At 36.5% G+C, this 20497-nt stretch overlaps 3 protein-coding genes across 6 annotated transcripts in view; 1 reads left to right on the plus strand and 2 right to left on the minus strand.

Annotated features, from left to right (window-relative positions):
* Positions 1 to 2546: 2546 nt before the first annotated feature.
* LOC107688768 (inhibitor of growth protein 1-like) lies at positions 2547 to 5415 on the plus strand. 3 transcript variants are annotated; one of them, XM_016486531.1, is made up of 2 exons: positions 2547 to 2807; positions 4265 to 5414. In XM_016486531.1, the coding sequence occupies exons 1-2, from the start codon at positions 2666 to 2668 to the stop codon at positions 5050 to 5052; spliced, it is 930 nt and encodes a 309-aa protein (XP_016342017.1). In that variant the 5' UTR covers positions 2547 to 2665; the 3' UTR covers positions 5053 to 5414. The 3 variants fall into 3 exon arrangements, with proteins under 3 accessions (XP_016342017.1, XP_016342019.1, XP_016342018.1); XM_016486533.1 differs by lacking the exon at positions 2547 to 2807 and adding an exon at positions 3899 to 3936; XM_016486532.1 differs by lacking the exon at positions 2547 to 2807 and adding an exon at positions 4024 to 4093 and having other exon boundaries at positions 4265 to 5415.
* A 2484-nt stretch (positions 5416 to 7899) lies between these two features.
* LOC107688769 (ubiquitin-conjugating enzyme E2 A-like) lies at positions 7900 to 11390 on the minus strand. Its single transcript, XM_016486534.1, has 6 exons — positions 11216 to 11390; positions 10698 to 10778; positions 9332 to 9357; positions 9123 to 9212; positions 8444 to 8532; positions 7900 to 8277 (listed from the first exon to the last, which is right to left on the minus strand). The coding sequence occupies exons 1-6, from the start codon at positions 11257 to 11259 to the stop codon at positions 8149 to 8151; spliced, it is 459 nt and encodes a 152-aa protein (XP_016342020.1). The 5' UTR covers positions 11260 to 11390; the 3' UTR covers positions 7900 to 8148.
* Positions 11391 to 12352: 962 nt separating this feature from the next.
* Positions 12353 to 20497, minus strand: part of LOC107688712 (ankyrin repeat domain-containing protein 10-like) — a 28814-nt gene continuing 20669 nt past the window's right edge. The window contains exons 4-6 of one of the 2 annotated variants that reach the window (XM_016486446.1): positions 14815 to 15065; positions 14622 to 14720; positions 12353 to 12675 (exon numbers count right to left, since the gene is read on the minus strand). In XM_016486446.1, coding sequence (XP_016341932.1) covers positions 12371 to 12675; positions 14622 to 14720; positions 14815 to 15065 — 655 coding nt within the window. In that variant the 3' untranslated portion in view covers positions 12353 to 12370. Of the gene's footprint in view, positions 12679 to 14621; positions 14721 to 14814; positions 15066 to 20497 lie in introns of both variants that reach the window. The other variant, XM_016486445.1, reaches the window with a different exon arrangement.

The raw sequence follows: 20497 nt of genomic DNA on the forward strand, positions 1-20497 counted from the left end.
TTACCTGAGAACTGCTGACATTTTAACAGAGCTTCTGAAGAATTACAGCAAAAGCACCAAAGAGAGTATTAAAGTTTCCTTTTCGCTCTTAGTTTTGTTTACTTTGTCTGAAATGAAGATGTAATTAAAAATTTTAATTCGGCCTCTGAGTCAACAAAAAATAGAGTCCAAACATTTTGCTTGTGCTATCTTTCTTCTGTATAAATGCAGCTTGAGTTGATATTTTGTTATTTAATGCAATGACATTTGTACAGCTTTAAGTGCGGCTTAAGTGTCCAAAGGCGTTTGGGGCAATTGTAAAACTAGCAGTTTAACTGAGATGCATAAAACACAGTTCCAAAAACTATTCAGGTCTTCTTTTTCCCTTTATTTATGGTAATCTGATGTGATTTCATTATTTGCACTTACGCAATAAATCCCAAAGCCATTATTGTGTGTGTTTGCGAAAGAGAGATTATATCTGTTCAGAGTGAGGTCAGGTAGCAGCATTACTCATCAGGTAGCTCACCATCAGCACTTATTAACTTGTATTGATGAACTCATTCAGGAAGTCACTCAGCAGTCCTAACATTTCAAACCCACTGCCTGAAAACCAATTCAGCGGAGTCTGAACCATGAGCATAATTGCATATTATCCTACAAAACTGAAGTGATTGTGGTGTAGTACTTAGTAAAGTGAGCTAGCAGTGACTGTAGTCCAAAACAATGACTTTCTGGAGGGTCATGAGATTCACCGAAGACAAGCCTAGGTTTGTTTATACTGAAAGGGCCTGAACAATAGGTTTACGTCACGAGGAAGCTGGATTAATTAATTCACAACTGGAACAAATATTCTGAAATCATTTAACAGCATGTTACGGTAAATATTAAGATTTAACAAATATAGTACAAAAATTAAGCATAAGAGCATTCAAATGAGATAAAACACTGAATTATAAGTTTAAAAACAATACAACAGAAATGCAATATAAAGTTGTGATTTTAATAGATTTATCAGGAAAAGGTATGCTGATTCACTGAGATCTGATCATTTTACAGATAAAACCTAGCTCTTTATGATAAGCTAATTCTACATAATATATTGTTATTACTATAGTATGCACACGTAACATGCAACAAGGACACCATAAAATAAATTGTTACCATACAGACATCTATCTATCCTGCTGTTCAAAAGTTTGGGATCAGTAAGATTTTTAATGTGTTTATAAAGAAAAGAATCCTGAAAAAGCTTGAGAGTGTCTACGCAAAACCTCACTTACGACTACACCTCCATTCTTGACATTAAGCTAATGTGGAAAGTAACCTAATTTGTCCAAACTCTGAATTCTCCATTGACACTGAAATGCGTAAGAGGTAATTCTTTACGACACCACTCGGGTCAGAGTACGCAAGACAAGGAGACTGGACTGTGCTGTGCTGGCCTCTGGAGAACTTTACACTCATTTCCCCTCTCATTTGCACATTATGACATTTTAGTCATCTGACATTTTTACTGCTAATAACACAGATGTACAAAGAACTACTTTCACCATTTTCAAAGGTCATTCACAACTGTTAAAAACATAGGATAACTCGTTAGCATTTCTCTTCGGGGCTGTAACTGAAAGAAGGAATCCACAATGATACACTGGAGAGAAAAGAATATCTACATGATGTGCTAGTAAACAACACAGCTGAGGATAAACAACATTAAGAGCCTCGTTGCCTTAACATAAGTGACCCCTGCAGGGCATTCTTGGTGTAGCCAGAAGAACATAACTACTTTTAGCATAAGATGACAATTATCACAGTAGCTAAAGGATATTTAGAAAGGACATGATTAAAACAACACATTAAAAACTACAGGCATTCACAGGTGTTTAGATTGACAGTGAGTAGGACTTACTCTGAATGTAATATTGTTCTTGACGATTTTAAATATCTTATTTAATAAAGCTGAAATAGCAGATTAGCAAGAAGGGAGAAACACAAAATAACACATTTGCTACATTATACCTCATTTGATGGATACAGAAGATGCTGTAAGGATGCATTGACATTTAGCTGTCAAGCAAACACAATATAACGAACTATAAAAAAATTATTAATGTTAATATTATGCAGTCAATCTGTAAAATAAATAAATAGACAAATAAAATAAAAAACATTGCGTGCTACAAGTCCCAGTTCACATAATTTCCCACAATAATATAAGACACTATAACTCTCTGCACCCTCCAAATACAAATAATTGGAAGATGAGCTAAGCCAACTAGTCTAGAGACCAGGTTTTTTCGTTATTTTCATAAACTGCATCCCAAATTCCACTAAACTCAAGAATAAACCTACACGTAGGTCATTTTCATTTGCAGCTCCTCTGAAGCAACCGTTGAAGTCTTGCTACCAAACGCCACCAAGCGTTTTCAAAGTGCAACAGTATGCAGTATGTGGCAAACGTTACAGGAGTCGCTCATGAATATTAATTAGCCTCTGCGTACCGAGACACTCTGTTGGAAGGTTGTGGAGCAACGTCACTGCGAGGCAATTAATATTCATGAGCTAGGTCTCAGCCGTAGAAGCGTCACTGGTCCTCACTACAACAACTTTTATTTTTGAAAAAAATTATAACTATTAAAAAACGCACTTGTATTGCTCTACCAACCTCTTAAATGCGTGTGAAAAGATGCTGAACCCTTCTTCAAACGGAGAGTCTTCTCATGCTGTGGTGAACTATGTTGAGGAGTATCTGGAGCTGGTCGAGTCTTTGCCGCTGGACCTACAAAGATGCGTGTCTCTCATGAAGGAAATTGACGCCAGATATCAAGGTGAAAGCTTACAGACTCTCGCATGTAGCAGAAGTGTGAGAAAAAAGCAATGCATTGTTTGTGCAAGGGGTGTTAGGTGTCACACTAGCTAGCTGGCTAGCGGCTAACCGTTAGCACGTGAAACTTGCAAGTTTCCCCGCGTCGCGCGATTGAGTGGTCAAAGCTGCAAAGTTGAGCAAATATAGAGAGTAAATGTATGTGTCACTTATATCCTAAATTTGTAGAGGTTTCTGTGAAATCACTACACATCCTGTTTGGATGGAGTGCGGAGTCTTGCAGCTTCTATAGCGCCACTAAGCTTCCTACTAACGTTGATTATGTAGCTTGAAATCACAGTTGTGGGTTAGTGTTGTGTAAATAGTCTTTAAAATGTCATAAAGACAAAACGTACACGTATCATATGTTCAGCGACTGTGTCTACTGTATATAAAACATCTAAACGCAAAGACGCTACAGTCAAAACCATTGTTTTTAAACCATTCTCTGGTCAATTTTGAGATTTGGGCTATTTTGCTTCTATAACATGTCTAATTTCAGACTAGTGGAAAGAAAGCATGCAAAATACACATGTAAGTGTTTATTTGATTACACGCGATCTATTTGCATCTAGATTTCAAGTACAATAAAATAATTCCAAGGCCATATTTTCAAATTTTTTATTTTTTTTGCTCTTTTACCGAGTCAGAAATCTCTACTTAATTAGCACTTAACGTTACATATTTTTATTCATATCTAAATTCTGAAGGTTTTTACATACAATTCACCTGGTAATTACACATTTTATTATTAAAACATGATCACTTCCCTGATTTATGTAGTGTTGAAAAGAGATATCCAGAATCACTTCTGTTAAAAAAGAATTTCGGTTTTGGTTCTGGAAATGTATGCAAATCTAGGCATGTTTACTTAGATAATTCCACATGTGTATATTTAATCAACAATCAACCTCGCACACCAGTAAGTAATTGATGGGTGCGTAGGAAAAACGACCAAAAAAGGTCCAACTTCAAAACCAAAAAAAATAAATAAATCCCGCACACTATCCGCACTTGCAAATGTATCAAAATATAAATTGATTAATTCATGTTTCGGCCTATACCATCAGGCATATTGATGAATGGACCGAAACGTGAGTTAATGGAGAGATGATAGTATTGCATTTGCAAATGCGGATAGTGTTTTTTTTTATGGCTTTGACTTTTGTATATTTAAACATAACATTTCAGAAAACTTAGAAAAGTTATTGTGCTGTAATTAATCAAATATGGTGATATGTGGTATATATGGTTAGTTAAAATGTCTTATTCACTTGGGGTGTCTTGCCTTGAGACAATAATCCTTTGACCACTGACTTTTTTTTTATTGGAGGTTAAAATGATAAAGGTGTATAGAGTGACCCAGTAAACATTGTGCCATTATTATTGTGTTACATTAATCCAAAGGCGTTGATCTTGCAGAGATCCTCAGTGAACTGGACGAGGCTTATGAAAAGCACAGACAAGAATCAGATCCTGTGCAGAGGCGGCGTCTGCTTCACTGCATCCAGCGCTCTTTGATCCGCACAGAAGAACTCGGAGATGAAAAGATCCAGATCGCAGGCCAAATGGTGGAAATGGTGGAGAATCGCAGTCGGCAGCTGGAGTGGCAGAGTGAGCTTTTCCAGGCCTGCCAGGACTCGCCGGAGAGCACCGTGTCGGTGGGCAGCACCCCCAGTGCCATAACAACCGTAACTATGACACCGGTTTCTGCTTCGATGCTCTCGGTCAGTAAACCGAGTGTGGATCGGAGACGAGACGAGACCCCGGCTTCAGTAGACAAATCTGGTGGAAAGCGTTCACGAAGGCAGAAAAATGGTTCGGAGAACCGGGAAAACTCCAATTATGGCATGGAGCACAATGAGGAGGTTGGTTCAGGCGTGCCAAAAGAAAAGAAGGCCAAGACCTCATCCACGTCATCGAAGAAGAAGAAGAGGTCAAAAAGCAAGCAGGACAGGGAGCCGTCGCCGACAGACCTGCCTATCGATCCCAATGAACCCACTTATTGCCTGTGCGAGCAAGTGTCTTATGGAGAGATGATAGGTTGCGATAATGATGAATGCACTATTGAGTGGTTTCACTTCTCATGTGTTGGCTTGCACCATAAGCCCAAAGGAAAATGGTACTGTCCGAAGTGCAGAGGAGACAATGAGAAGACAATGGACAAAGCATTAGAGAGGTCTAAGAAAGAGCGAGCGTACAACAGGTAGTGTCAGGTGTAGCTGGTTGCCGTTGTTCTGTTCAGGACTTTAGTATCCAGTTTTGAGAGAGGCCAGGGTCTGTGATGTTGTTACAGACTAGAGTTGGTCATTTGTTAGTAGCTATATCTTTTAGGGATATATAGGGTTCACTTATCAGCTACTTAGTTATCAATGTTAATCTACAGCATTGGAAGTATTCTGTTCATCCAACTACAAGACAGTGTAATGCATCAAACTATCAGTTTTGTATTTATGCCTTGCATAACTGTACATATGTTCATGTAAAATAAACCATGCTTAATGCAGAGTTGTCTCATGCTTATAAAAAAATGTTTACACAAAATGAAACATATTTCACCCAAAAAATGGATTTCGGAATTTCTGAACAGGTTCGGAGAAGTTTAGCATTACATCATTTACTCACCAATGGATCCTCTGCAGCGAATGGGTGCCGTCAGAATGAGAGTCCAAACAGCTGACAAAAACATCACAATAATCCACATGACTCCAGTCCATCAATTAACATTCTGTGAAGTGGAAAAAAATGGGTGTTTGTAATAAACAAATTCATCACTAAAATATTTTATCTTCAAATTGTTGCTTACGTCTAAAATACTAGTCCTCTAGTATCCATAAGTTTACAAGTAAAAATAGTCAAAAAAACAGTTCTAAACAAATATGTTGGTGGACTTTGATGTGAGAGGACTGTTTTGGCGATAAGTGAAAATCCCTTGCTGGATTTGTTTCTTAAAAACACAGCTTTTTACTTTACAAGACGTTAATTGATGGACTGGTTTTGTGTGGATTATCGTGATGTTTTTATCGGCTGTTTGGACTCTCATTCTGACGGCACCCATTCACTGCAGATGATCCATTGGTGAGCAAGTGATATAATGCTAAACTTCTTCAAATCTGTTTTGAAGTAGAAACAAAACTCATCTGCATCTTGGATAGCCTGAGAATGAGTACATTTTCAGGAAATTTTCATTTTGTGGTGAACTTCCTGTAAAGTACATTTCAAATGTGGACCAGAAATTTGTTTTTTGATATGTATTATGTTGCGTTATTTACTTCCCATGTTTCTAGAACTGTCTCTCAGAATAAAATTGTGTGATCTGTTTAACCTAACTTTGTGCATTAAATTCAAAAACATTAAATGAAAAGAGTAAAGGTTCTTGTTTTAGTAAATTGAAAAGACTTCTGCTGTTGTTACAGACTAGGAAATGCTGAAATAAGGTGTAAAGTATCAGTAACGTATTACTCGTATTAAGGTAGTTTCACCTTTTATTTAAGTATTTACAAGTGCTGGAAAATGAGATTGCCAACCAGTGCAAAATCTGTACACAAAAATCAGATGTGTTTTTGTATATACAAGAGATTAATAGAGGCAAGGACACACTCAGGCATTCATGCATGTAACGGGGCATACATCTGCGAAGATCAAGGGCTTGGGAAAAGACCTGAAGACATGATTTCACTTGATTGGACCTGTGATGCAAGCCATGAAAATGTATTAAGTAACTGCAGTTAACGTGTATCTCTGTAGGATTTCGGATGATATTTTTGAACTTTGAGTAATTCCAGCAAATCTCAATTTTTTCTTTCGACCAGTAAATATATATTTTATACTTCGAACCATATTGCCATTTTTTCTTTCAACAATTTGATAATTTATATAAACCTTCACGCCGGTCTACCAACATCTTATATGTGTTTTCAGTGCATACTAGAGATGCTCACCACTCATGGTAGCATGCCAACACTCCTCTGGCAGAGCCATGACTAAACCAACATAACGAATGCTAATCCAGAAGAATGGAAGCAAAACCCGAAATTAAAGGGACACTTTTAACTGCTTTTAGAGTGAGACCAAGATATTAAATTTGACAAAGCACCAAAAACACTTTCATCAACACTACTACGACTTGTGTCTCTCAGTGAGTCATGAATCCAGATTAGACTGCCTTGATTGACTCAACCATAATGTTTGTTTTTTTAGAGATGCTTATGCATTTAGCAAAAAAGAACAATTACTGCATGTTCATGCCATATGCAAAATTAGTCAAGCATTATTCACCAGGGATATTAACCCCTTTCACTGAGCTTAAATGGATAGTTCACCCAAAAATGAAAATTCTGTCATTAATTACTCACCCTCATGTCATTTCAAACCCGCAAGACCTTCGTTCATCTTCGGAACACAAATTAAGATATTTTTGATGGAATCTGAGAGCTGTCTGACCCTGCATAGACAGCAACGCAACGGAAATGTTCCCAAGTCCAGAAACGTAGCAAGGAGATCTGTAAAATAATCCATGTGACATCAGGGGTTCAACCGTAATATTACGAAGCTTCGAGAATACTTTGTGTGAGAAAAAAAAAAAATAATTATTCAACAATTCGTCTCCTCTGGTGGCATTTTGGAGAGTATCCGCTGGACGTAAACAGCGTATGCTGTTCCGTGTCAGCTGCGTCACGGATACGCTGTTTTCGTTCAGATCAAATCACAACAACGTAGGAAACATATCCGGTGTGACGCAGCTGACATAGAACAGCATACGCTGTTTACGTCCAGCGGATACTCTCCACAATGGCGCTACAGGGTGATGCGGAGGAGACGAATTGTTGAATAAAGTCGTTATTTTTTTTCTTTTGCACACAAAAAGTATTCTCGTAGTTTCGTAACATTACGGTTGAACCCCTGATGTCACATGGATTATTTTACAGATCTCGCTACGTTTCTGGACTTGGGAACATTTGAGTTGTGTTGCTGTCTATGCAGGGTCAGACAGCTCTCAAGATTCCATCAAAAATATCTTAATTTGTGTTCCGAAGATGAACGAAGGTCATACGGGTTTGAAACGACTTGAGGGTGAGTAATTAATGACAGAATTTTCATTTTTGGGTGAACTAACCCTTTAATGAGGGTTGAAAATCAGTCCAGGCAAAAAGAAATAAATGTGGGAAAGAAATAAAACAAAAATCACAATCTTGCATGAGTAAAGTGCATAAAAACTTAAAAATGGAGAATTGAGAAACTATCCCCCAACAACAGAGCCAAACAAAAGGAAAACATTTCAGAGAGAACATGGTTTGTGAATGTGGTCAACTGTCCCTCCAGCTCTGCTCTACAATCGCTGAAACCCGTTTCTCATATTCCCGTTTATTTTCTTGATACAGTTGTGCTGCCTGGCTGTTTGCGGGGCTGTTGGGATTTGGCTCATCTAGAAGGGACTGTAAAGAAAGAGAAATCAAAATTGAGGCCTCAAGAGTATAACACAAAGGGGGGAAAAAATTCAAGCATTCAAATTAGACAATTCTCAGATTCAATAATGTCCACAGGAAACGGGACGCATTTTGTTTAATATAAAAAGGACTATAAACCGGTTAATTGGCATACTTGAATTGATGTCAGAATAGAAGAAACATCATAAGTTGGACTCCACCGATTCTGAAGAATATCTAGGCAGATACTGCCATCAGCATACACTGAGAAAGACAGCAAGAGAACGGTTAGAACAACATATTCACTACATTAAATCAAGAATACATGCATGACTCATGATAAAATGAGTAACTTTCAGTATGTAGCAACCAAACAACGCTCACTAATGCTGTACAATTCCTCCCAGACCAACAAATTCCAGAAAATACAGTAACTCTGATGGCAACTTTGAACATCTTAGTGTATTTAGTTGTCAAAGAAATATACAAGCAAGCATAAAATGTATTAAAAATTTGCTAAATCTTAAACTAATTTTAGCAAAAAAACAAAAAACAAACAACAACAACAACAACAACAACAACAACAACAACAACAACAACAACAACAACAACAACAACAACAACAACAACACTGTTTGAATGGTTTGAATGAACAACAACAACAACAACAACAACAACAACAACAACAACAACAACAACAACAACAAAACTGTTTGAATGACTAAATTTAACAGCAGCAGATTCTCTGTGGGAATGTACTACATGAGTAGACTGTTGAGAGCATATTAGAGAATTGGGGTCAGTTTCTCTTTGACAAAGCTTCTAATCAGAGACAAACAGGAAGTATCACTCACCATTTGGATGAAACATCTTTGAGACAAACCGCACAGTTGGGGGCTTGTTTGGATATTCTTCTGTGAACTCAACTGTGAGTTTGAAGGTACCTTGTGTGCAGAATAGAAACAACATTGTACCTTTGATTTCTGACAAAGAAACACCTTTTACTCATTTTCTTTACACATGCATTTGATCGTGCTGGAAAAGTCAGCAGACAGACACCTACCATCTTCAAAAGGTGTTCCCTCTGGACTGCATGTAAAAACAAGAAACGCAATATTAAGGTCAAAGGTAGGAGGACCCTGACATGGAACATTGACCATGATATCAAATAACAGCAATACACATGCTACACTAGAGCACTGAACACATGGTGGGGCAGGTTTACTCCAGTCAAGCCCTCAAAAGAGTAATATGCAGACAATGAAATATGTATACATGTATATTTACAAACACTACCCTTCAAAACTTTGCAGTTGGTGTATATACACACACACAGTGGCGTGAAAAAGTGTTGGCCCCCTTCCGGATTTCTTTTTTTTTGCATGTTTGTCACACTTTAATGTTTCAGATCATCAAACAAATTTAAATATTAGTCAAAGATAACACAAGTAAACACAACATGCAGTACACCACTGTATGTGTATGTATGTATGTATATATATATATATATAAATAAATAAATAAATAAATAAATAATGGTAACACTTTACAATAAGGTTCATTAGTTAACAACATTAGTTAAGTACTTTAGTTAACATGAAATCAGAATGAACAATACTTCTACAGCATTTATTAACCTTAGTTAATGTTAATTTCAACATTTACTAATGCATTATTAAAAGTTGTGCTTGTTAAAATTAGTTAATTCACTGTGAATTAACATGAACTAACAATAAACGACCGTTTCATTAACATTAACAAAGATTAATAAATACTGTAATAAATGCATTGTTCATGGTTTGTTTATGTTAGTGAATACATTACCTAACATTAACTAATGGAACCTTATTGTAAAGTGTTACCAAAATAATATATTTATAAAATGTATTATTTAGATCACAAATAATATATTTGTTAAATGTAATTTATTTCTATAATGTAAAGCTGAATTTTCAGCATCATTACTCCAGTCTTCAGTGTCACATGATCGTTCAGAAATCACTCTAATATGCTGCTTTGCTGCTCAAGAAACATTTATTATTATTATTATTATTATCAATATTGAAAACAGTTGAGCTGCTTTATATCTTTGTGGAAACGGTGATAAATCGTTTTTCAGGATTCTCTGATGAATAGAAAGTTCCAAAGAATAGCATTTATTTGCAATAAAAATCTTTTGTAACACTATAAACATCATAAAATGATCAATTTAATGTCTTTGCTAACTAAAAGCATTGACCCCAAACTTTTGAACAGAAAAGCTGCACGATATTTAATAATATAATTCACTTCCATCAGATTTTCAGGTCTGGTAATGTCGATTTTATAATCCCCTCATATTTGGAGGTTTTCCACGACCGTGGGAACTCCGTTACATGAGCTGGTTGGCGCAGACTCGACTCGATCAGCCCGATTTGCTCTCTTCTTACCCGAATATAACTGCATTCCACACCATGATGTTGTTCTCAGAAGGAGCTCCACTGACGCCGGCTGGAGGATCCTCCTGGAGCCTGGGGGACCACCACATAACACTCAATCATACAGAGTATGTCAGTGTGTCAATCACATGAACCGATTAGAGGAAACACCTGTGTGGCTTCTGGTTACCTTATAACAATTACTAGAAATACAAAGACATTGGCTAAATAATAATAATAATCATCACATTCAGACAAGTCAAGCTCGAATAACTTTTCTAACCGGCTCACACTAGCTAGCAAGCTCATAAGCTAAAACACATGTAAGTTAAGAGTTTCTAAGAATCGCCACAATGTAAACAGGCAATGTGATACTACCGACAGACTCAAAGAGATAAGCACAACATTAAATGTCGTATTTTAATCGTTTAAATTACGTTTAATACTCGGCTACCGAACTGGGTGATATGAAGCTAACTAGCTAGCAAGCTATTCCACCAAAACAAACACATCATTTAACAGCTACTCACCGCTTAAAATCTCGCATGAGTCGCCTTCTAGCTGGAGTAGACATCTTTAACTACACTAAAAATCGTCAGCGATTATTTTTAGAGCCTAATAACAAATGTTAAGGTAACTGTATATGCCACAACACTGGGCGATGATTAATATTCCTTTCTGAGCAACAAGACGTATTTTCACGAGACAGGATTATACCATCTGTCCCACACAGGGGGGTATTTGCGACTGGAGAAACACAAAGACATCTTACAAGATGTATATAAATCAATTTTGTGTTTTATTTTTAAAGACTTAATGATTAATGTTTCCGCAATTCGTTTGAAATCTTTATGGTTTAAGAAAAAATATTTAATAATTTGCCTGAAAATTTCGTCTTTGTCTACGTTAATGGCAGATATCCCCCTATTTTCCTGACCGTTGGTACGGTCTCAGTCGGAGGAACAGGCTGGATGACGTTTCTGCGGGAGGAATGAGGTCATCGTCCTCCTAGCGGTTAAGCGCGGGAAATGCAATAAGCGACGACCTTATTGTACTCTGACGTAAAAGCTATTTCATAACAGTTGTGTTCAGTTTTTAGTCACTTCCGCAATCATATATTCGATAATAATCAGGAGGGAAGGCAGATATTGGCACGGTAAAGAGAGCACGGTAGTTTAGAAGTGTTTGGACTACAAAATACTATCAAATAGTTCAGTAAAACCAATAAAAACTCGTTCCTCATTACATACTACTTTCTACACTCTACAAGACAACATATAAGGTAGAGGTGGAGGTTAGTAAGGTGGAGGTTGTGAGTTAGAAAACCATACAAATGATTCAGTCAATTCATCATCCATTTTATTCACACACACAGCTCTAACTAGCTACTATAAGAAAGAGATGTCAATAAACAATTATATTGTATATGTAGGCACAATTAATACAATAAATGTACTTACAAATAATGCATAAAAAATGAACAGCCTCCGGATTCTCCAACTCAATTAAATGACCCAAATTAGAAAAGATTGCACTTTGTTTTAACAACACAAATACAAATACAGTGTCCATTTAAACGGACATGGACTTAAAGCAATTCAGCACATTCTATATGGATACAGTGGTGTGAAAAAGTGTTGGCCCCCTTCCTGATTTCTTATGCATATGAGTCTGGACGGGACGTCCTAACACCCATGGTAGAGGTGCATGGTGTTGAAGGTGATGTGGTCATACTGCTCCTCTACACTGACTGACTTGCGATGCTCTATCTGACTGCTGGCGTCCTCCATGTTCTCAGCCGTATCTCCGAAGCCATTATGATGCCCAAAATGAAGGCCATTTTCAAAGCAACCAGGATGTGAGGAGACACCCACATTCCCAATATGATCACCACTCTCAACCTCGGTTGCATTTCCATTTACGTTCTCATGCATCAGGTCACCTCCACTGAGGTGCTGCACAGGATAGCAGTGTCCATTTAATGGGAGTCCTGCTGTCAAAGAGAACACATGAATTATAATTCATTAAAGAAAGATTAAGATTGCTTCTTCATTCTTAACTGAATGTTTTTTGTTTTGCACAACAATTTCCAACAGGTCTACATTTAATTTTTTGGGCATACAAATCACCCATCCAGTTCGGTTTACGATTATATCTGAACATTTGAATTTGAGATTAGAGCCCTGCTTCAAGCCATGATATTGCTTAACTCTACAAAAACATTGCACTGGCACACTGCCCTGCATTAGCTTTGACATTAAACATTTTGCCTTATAAATTAATATCACTTTGATTTAAATAACATGGCTTAATTCATTTATGTTATATGTGGAGGCAGCAAAATAGTCCAGAGGTTACTGAAGGTGCAAACCAGTAGATGATACATGTGTGTCACATTAGAATCGACAAAAACAGTATCAAATTAACAATTGCAAGTGGTTTTTGATTTGCTAACATGTTCTTACAAACTATTCATATGTACAAATTCAAGAGTCAGTGTTGATTGTTAAATGAGAACATTTAATGAGTATAGAAATTACATTTATATCCATCTTAGGCATCCTGTAACTTTACATGACCAATATGTCTATGTGTCACACACAGCCGGTGTTTAAATGAGCACTTATAGTGAGATGTCTTTTGTAATTCTGAATCGGCAATCATGTGTTATTCTATATGCAGTGCAAAATTTCTGAGTCAAATTACAATTTTTATATGAATTTATAGAAAGTACAATGCATTTAATGAGTCACCTTTGTCTCAATTCATACTTCTCATACTTAATCAGTTTAGCAAATATTTTCTACACTACATATGAAATCCTATGCAAAATATTAGCTGGGAAAAAAAAAGAAAACTTTTACCCTCATACAATAACCTCCGGACTGATAAACACTTGAGACTGCAGATACAATAAATCTAATAACAGACCCTCTTCAACAGACTTTGCAATAACAGCAACAGAGAGAAAAACAACTACAACCTAATATAGTTAAAAAGGTTAAAGAAGTGACTGAATAGCACCTAGACTTCCTTACAAGAACACACGTATGAAAGCTGCACAGCGAAGGGCTGTAGATGTACTTTATACATTCATGATAAGATATGCTTTGGCAGAACAGGAGAATTAAATGTTGAAGAAATAAAAAAAGGAAAATAAAATCCACAATATTTTATATTTTCAACATGGAAATATATATATATATACATAAAAAAAGCATTAACCTGGATTTTTTTTTTGCTATTTAACAATAGAATATGGGCTACTCATATCAAAAGTATTAACCAACAGCCTAAACCAAAATCCAACTATGTTATAAAACTCAAGGTCGGGCATTTGGCGGGACAAATACAATTCACAGGAAAAGCTGTGAAAGTGCCGTACCAAGACATACTTTCCAAGTATAGATTTCAGGGCATAAAAACAGCCTAATAACATCATGCAAGTACTTTAGAGAGAAGGAAAAAAATAATTTAATTGCTCTTGGAATGCATTAGAATCAAAATGAAAAATGAAAACGGCATTCGGGAAGTTATTGTGCAAAACAAAACTCAACATTTGCTTCTACCGCTCAAAACACCTTCTCCATTTTAGTTTAAAACAATGTGCATACCACCAAACGTTAAAAGGACGGGGTGGTGTGAGCAACTTATGATCAGATGTTTTATACATATGATGTGTGTCAAATTAAATCAGTTTCCCTCCCAGACACACATCACCAAAAGAGCTTAAATGAAGCCAAGGCAAATGCTCCTACAAATAGGCATAGGAGTTAGTGCAACGACATGGTATCTGCATAGAGGTCACGGTGAAGATCTCTGACTCTTTGTGGACGGGAGAGGACGAGCTCTCCATTCGAACCCCCCGGTCCTGCTCTGGACTGATGTAGCCATTGGACCCCAAAAGCAAGGATCCATTTAGGAGTCTGTTCCCACCTGGGGTACTCAGCACTTGGCCAAACTCCATGTGCATGTTCTCCATCTGGTCCTCTCCACTGGATCCGTTTACTCCATTCATCGGCTGATAACCGAGATCTGCAATGACACCTTCACGTTAGCAAGTGGTGACTCAACTTCATCATACAAATGTCTTTAACCACCAAACTTTAAACATTCAGTCGAGACGTACCATCTGTTCTGGCCTTTTTAATTAGATTAGACTCCATGCAATCAAGAGACCTTTTTCGGCTGGGAACCCCATTAAGGATGCCACGCTCTTGGATTAGCTTGCGGTCCCCAAAGCACACAGAGCCATTGGCTGAGAACCCATTAAGCTGATTGAGCTGCTGGTTCTGGGCATTGGAAAGCAGTTGGGCACACTCTTGAAAGCCCTGGGCATGGGCTAGGTCAGCCGCGGTCAGTCCACTAGCGTTCCTCATGCTGCGCAATGATAAAATTAGTGCATTAACACTGCTGGTCTAAGGCAAGTGTTTGTAAACCACTCAAACACACACACACGCACGCACACACACGTCCCTTTCTGTATTTAAAACCCTAATTTATTTGGACATTTTTGAAAAAAAAAATCTTTTTTTTTTTTTTTTTAAATACTGGATAAATCATTGAACATCTATTTACAGACATTTATAATGTTGTGATGTCTCGACTGCAATAGAAAATGAAAAATCATTAAAGCGCACACACAAAGAACATGATATTAAGAATACAAAACATTTCGATTACACCAGTCAATGGTAAATATTTGCCTGTGGCAATATTGACTGGCAAATGAAAAGTGGTTTGGCACTGCCAAATGATTTTTCCAGGAATTCTCTTCAATTCAACAGATGAACTGGACAGATGATTCTTTTAATAAAAACATTTCATATTTTTAAAGTGAAATAATGCTATTAGTTAAAATCTGAATGTGCCAAAAGTAAATGAACGCCACACCAGAATAAACATGGTAAAAGCAGTGGCAATAAGAAGCCAATAACTGTATATAGAAGAATGCAGACGTTCAAAGAGGACTTCTTCAGTCTGTAGTAAGAGTGGCCTGACCACAGCTGTGAGATGAAGGGAAAACATCACGCCGATCTTCCGATTTCTTCCCTTTTTTTTTTTTGTGAAGAGAGACTCATATCCTCGATAGGTTTTATGCTGGCTGAATCTTCATTTTCATGGTTGAAAGAGGACAGCTTCGAGAAAAGCGTCAAGGCAAAACAAGACCTGATCAGGAAATTCTTCTTTAAACACTCGAAGAAAAAAAAAAAAAAAAAAAAGTAGAGTAAGTTTAATAGAACAACATCCTGGCTTCTTTAAGAGAAGGATTTGATCGAATGGTGAATGTTGATACTATAAAGCATTGGTGGGTCATGTGAGATGCACACCTGTTTAAAATTGGACATGAAATAAGGATTGAGAGTGTGTATTTGCCATCAACAGTCATTTTCTATTGCAGTGAAGAAAACAGAATACATGAATGAACAAAATCTAGGGCAAAATAACAGCGTTTACACTTACCCCTGGAGCTCCTGCTAACACTTCTATCCTGAATGCAGTGAGAACACAGAAATGTGACTCTTGGCAGCGCGATAACAGTAAATACACACACTTACCTCAGATAATCCAAAATAATTTCTAACAGACACCAATAATGTGTTGAGTAGTTTTTATCACTTTATTTATTTGTGTTATGTTCTCTGTTATAACAAATGTATCAGTATGGGTTTTAAAGTACTGCCAGCTTTTGCTCCACTCTTATTACATGTAACATCGAAAACTGAATCAGATTTGTTTGAACTAACACTATTCTATACCAACTACAATTTAAACTGCCTGGGGTTAATAAGAGCAATTTATACTAACTATATACACCATTTCACAGTCCAGCTTGCCATTAAGAAAATATTACTGAATCCAATGCAGAACAGAACAGCAAGTCAGTGTTCCTCTAAATCAGCCTGTCAACTAATCTTCAAGTTTACCAATAAACATTTGTTTTTGATAGATCTATTTCAGTGTTTATGCTGAAAAATATTGCAGTTATGCAAGAGAACTGAAAATTTTGTGGTATCATTCATTTCTATGGTATCCACAAACAGCGTCTGGCTGTCGTACAACTCTAAAAGCAATTCAATGACGTCTAGGCTATAATGTGACTGGTTATCAAGAAATATGATCCAAGTTGCCTGTCTCCAAATTAGAGCTGCAGAGGTTGAAATCTTCTCATAATAAGCACATGCCTACACACACAAAAAATGTGGTTCTTCAGCAGTTCTTTGTGGTAGTTGAGGTGCTACATAGCACCGCTAAGTGGTTCTTTGGCTCGTATTCATAGGGGAACCACTTTAAGTGCTATATAGCACCTATAAGAACCTGTAATGGTGCTTCAGTGGTTCTTTGGGGTAGTTAAGGTGCTACATAGCACCTACATCTTTAAAGATGGTGCTATGTAGCACTTAAAGTGGTTTCTCTATGATTACGAGCCAAATAATCACTTTTAGTGCTATTTAGCACCATTTTTTTTAGAGTGTACTTATCAAATCCCATATTTGTCTGATGAGATGCTAGATGCTCTAAACGTATGTTCTATATAGGCCTAGTCTGAATGTGTGTCGGATGATTGAAATGCAGACATACTACATCTGCCATGTTGTCATGTGATTTACTGCATCAGTTACAATCACTTCCATTCTCAACACCTCTCATGTGGCCTCATGGGACAGTAAAGTCTCCATCATATCAGTCAGTGCACATCAGAGTAGGTTATCCGTTAACTTTTTGCCTACTGTTTTATGAAAACAATGATAGTAGGGAAGAAGGTACATTCAGACGCTGGGAATCTTTGCTTGAAGTCTCCACTGATGAGTTTAATTGTGTGTTTAATAAAGAAGAGTCTGAAAAAGTGTTCTCTTGATGTGCCTCCAGAACGGTCCAAGACCTTTTACACATTGCTAAATGACATCAATAGCACTGTACTGGGAAATAAATGTCTAAGGTACAAGCAATTCATTGTGAGGGCATGATACTAGGGTGCAAAACCTTGGGATTCTGAGTGGAAAGAGGAAGAAAAATGCTGGCAGTCACTCAAAGCCTACATCTCATTTTCATGAATCTGAATCTGTGTTAAATTTGTGCTAGCTACATAAGCCAATCATTATTCTGTAACAATCATTAAATACACTATGCAATTGAACTTATTTCCTGTATGCGCTACCACTGAGTGACATTCATCAAGTAAGGGGTTTGCTTGTGGCTTTAGGAAAAGGTTTGTTCATTCACGGATTCATTATTTAAAGAAAAATATATAAACCACAATAATCATTCAGAGTTCAGACATGTTTTTTTGAAACTCTAACTAGACCACAGTCCATACACACATTCATTCCAACACATAACACATGTTTAAAATCAAACATCTAAAAATAATACAATTTCCAGCAAATAAAGTAAAAAACATTTTTCATTGAACAGACCCTCCCCACTTATTCCTACCCAAATCCGAAGAAAAATATGAATGCTTCTCGGACGTTCTGATGTCAAAACGACATTTTTACAAACGCTTCAGAAGGTATGTGTCCATCCTGGCAGGTCTCAATTCAAAATGAACCTCTTAGGTGCAAGAAATCTGAAATCATTATCAAAACAAACACAATGATCATAATGGACAATTGATTAGCAGTCTATCCACTGTCCACTGTCACTATCTGTGAGTGACTTGAATATTTCTGTTGTATACACAGGAAAAAAAAAAAAATAAATTATATAATTAAGATAATTTTGTTCACTGTTTCATTTCCTGCTTATGATCTTTATGCTTATGAAATGTATAGGTTTTAAATTTGTACCGATAACACTAATAGGTATTTAAATGATAAATTATATTACAACTCTATTTCAACTATTCTTGGTAAACATTACTTTAATGAATGATAAATTAAGTTTGTATTAGGTAGCTAATGAAATAGCAAGTTTTACTTTGATGGTTGAAAGTTTTTTTTTTTTTTGCAATTGCAGCAGCAAACAACTCGATAATTGTGAATATTACAGATAATATATTACTCGAAATATCAGTAACAGTATATGTAATATTCTTGCACATGTGTAATGTCCCTGATATTAGATGTCTGAAACTACTATGTCAGTTGAATTTAGAATGCCAGATTTACTGAAAACTGTTTTGTTTATATATTGTCCACAGAGTTAGATCAGATTTCTAGCACCTTTAGAGATCATTTCAGTTTATGTAAACATAAAAGATACATGAACAGGAAAACCTATGCTGTTATTAATTTACATTGATTTATATTTAGTTACTGCTACTTGAGTTAAACATTTGCATCTTAATTCTCATTATTATTAATAATCTAAATTAAATTAAATTAGAAGTGTGTCAGTTCACAAGTTATGTATATTTATTTAGCTTTTTGAATTGAGACATATTTTAGTATTTTGGCTATATAGTAATTTAATTAAATCAAGATAGTATGGTCACATACACCCTTGCAAAGTTTTCAGAATCCTGAGTGAATATCATTCTGTGTGTGTACCACTGATCTATACATAATGATAATATAATTCTCTATTATAGATCAGTGGTTTCTACAGAATAGAGTTTTTTTTTTTTTTTAGTAAACTGCTATCAAGAGAAACGCGTTTTGGTTATGCTTTTTAATATGTTGCATTCGCCTAAAACTGCAAGCTTTAAGTCAGTGTAAAGTCAATTCAGGGAATTGTTTCTAAACACATAAATGTTAGAAATGACATAACGTAACGTTATTGCTGAAAACACGTTACAAAGACTCTAAGCTATGTAACTTAGTACTGAATTGTGGAGTTAAAGTCTATAGTTTCACCATTTTTGTGTAGCCTATAACTAACGTTAGTAACTTGGCGCATTAGCATCGTCAGTGGTTCGCCCGCTCAATCGCGAGTTACTGTCATTACCGTTCATGATTGCCAGGTTTTCCAATCGCATTTCGAGGCGGGTCTCCCGGTACAATTCGCATTCCAGGGGCTAAATATCACGTTATTGGGGTCGCTTCAAACCGCGGACATGAAAAACAACCCGCGGCAGCAGTTAAAGTAACGTTAGCCCAATTCCGCAGGAAAACCGCAGACTTGGCAACACAATGGCTACAGTGTGCTAGCTAGCTATGCCTTTGTCACGTAAATGAATATTAGCCCCACAGTTGGCTGTGTAAATCCAATGAAGCTGCTGGAGGGTGCATTCATTCAGGTTGTAACGTTAGCGGTATTTGACAGTTGAGAGAAAGGCGGCAGCTTTTCCGCGAGTGGGCGTGGTTTTCAGCGGATACGCCCCCCAGCGTCTGAGAGCAGAGAATACTGCTTTTTTTTTCTTCAAGATTTTGATAACTTATTCACATGGCGTCTTTCATCATTCACATTTGGCTGGGTGGTTAATAACATTTTCTGTGTTGTGACAAACTCAGAACTCATAATTAATATTGCTTTACACGGACTTCCTAACTGCTTCTCTACTCAGAAATTGTTCCACATTTATCATATTTGAGAGAGATTATCTTTCAGCCTTTTTGTGTTTATCATATCTTACAGAATTTGCATCTGTGCAATTCTGGTGAATTTACAATCGTTTTAATTGACAATACGGAACTTCTCTGACAATATCAAAACGTATTTACAAAGACTGCACCAAGTCCAAAGACTTCATTTTTGTTTAAATACATGCTTACATCTTATTGCTAAATAGAAACATGCGTTAATCATTCCTAATGTTTTAACTAAATTAATAAATATTTATGCTTTGAGTTTAAGTTGATGTATTAATTAGATTGTTATTTTTGTAGTTCTTCATAAATTGCTTTAGTTTGCCTCTATATAGATGAACA

The sequence above is a fragment of the Sinocyclocheilus anshuiensis genome, unplaced genomic scaffold, assembly GCF_001515605.1.
Source record: "Sinocyclocheilus anshuiensis isolate Anshui unplaced genomic scaffold, SAMN03320099.WGS_v1.1 scaffold9, whole genome shotgun sequence".
In the NCBI taxonomy this organism is placed as follows: Eukaryota; Metazoa; Chordata; class Actinopteri; order Cypriniformes; family Cyprinidae; genus Sinocyclocheilus; species Sinocyclocheilus anshuiensis.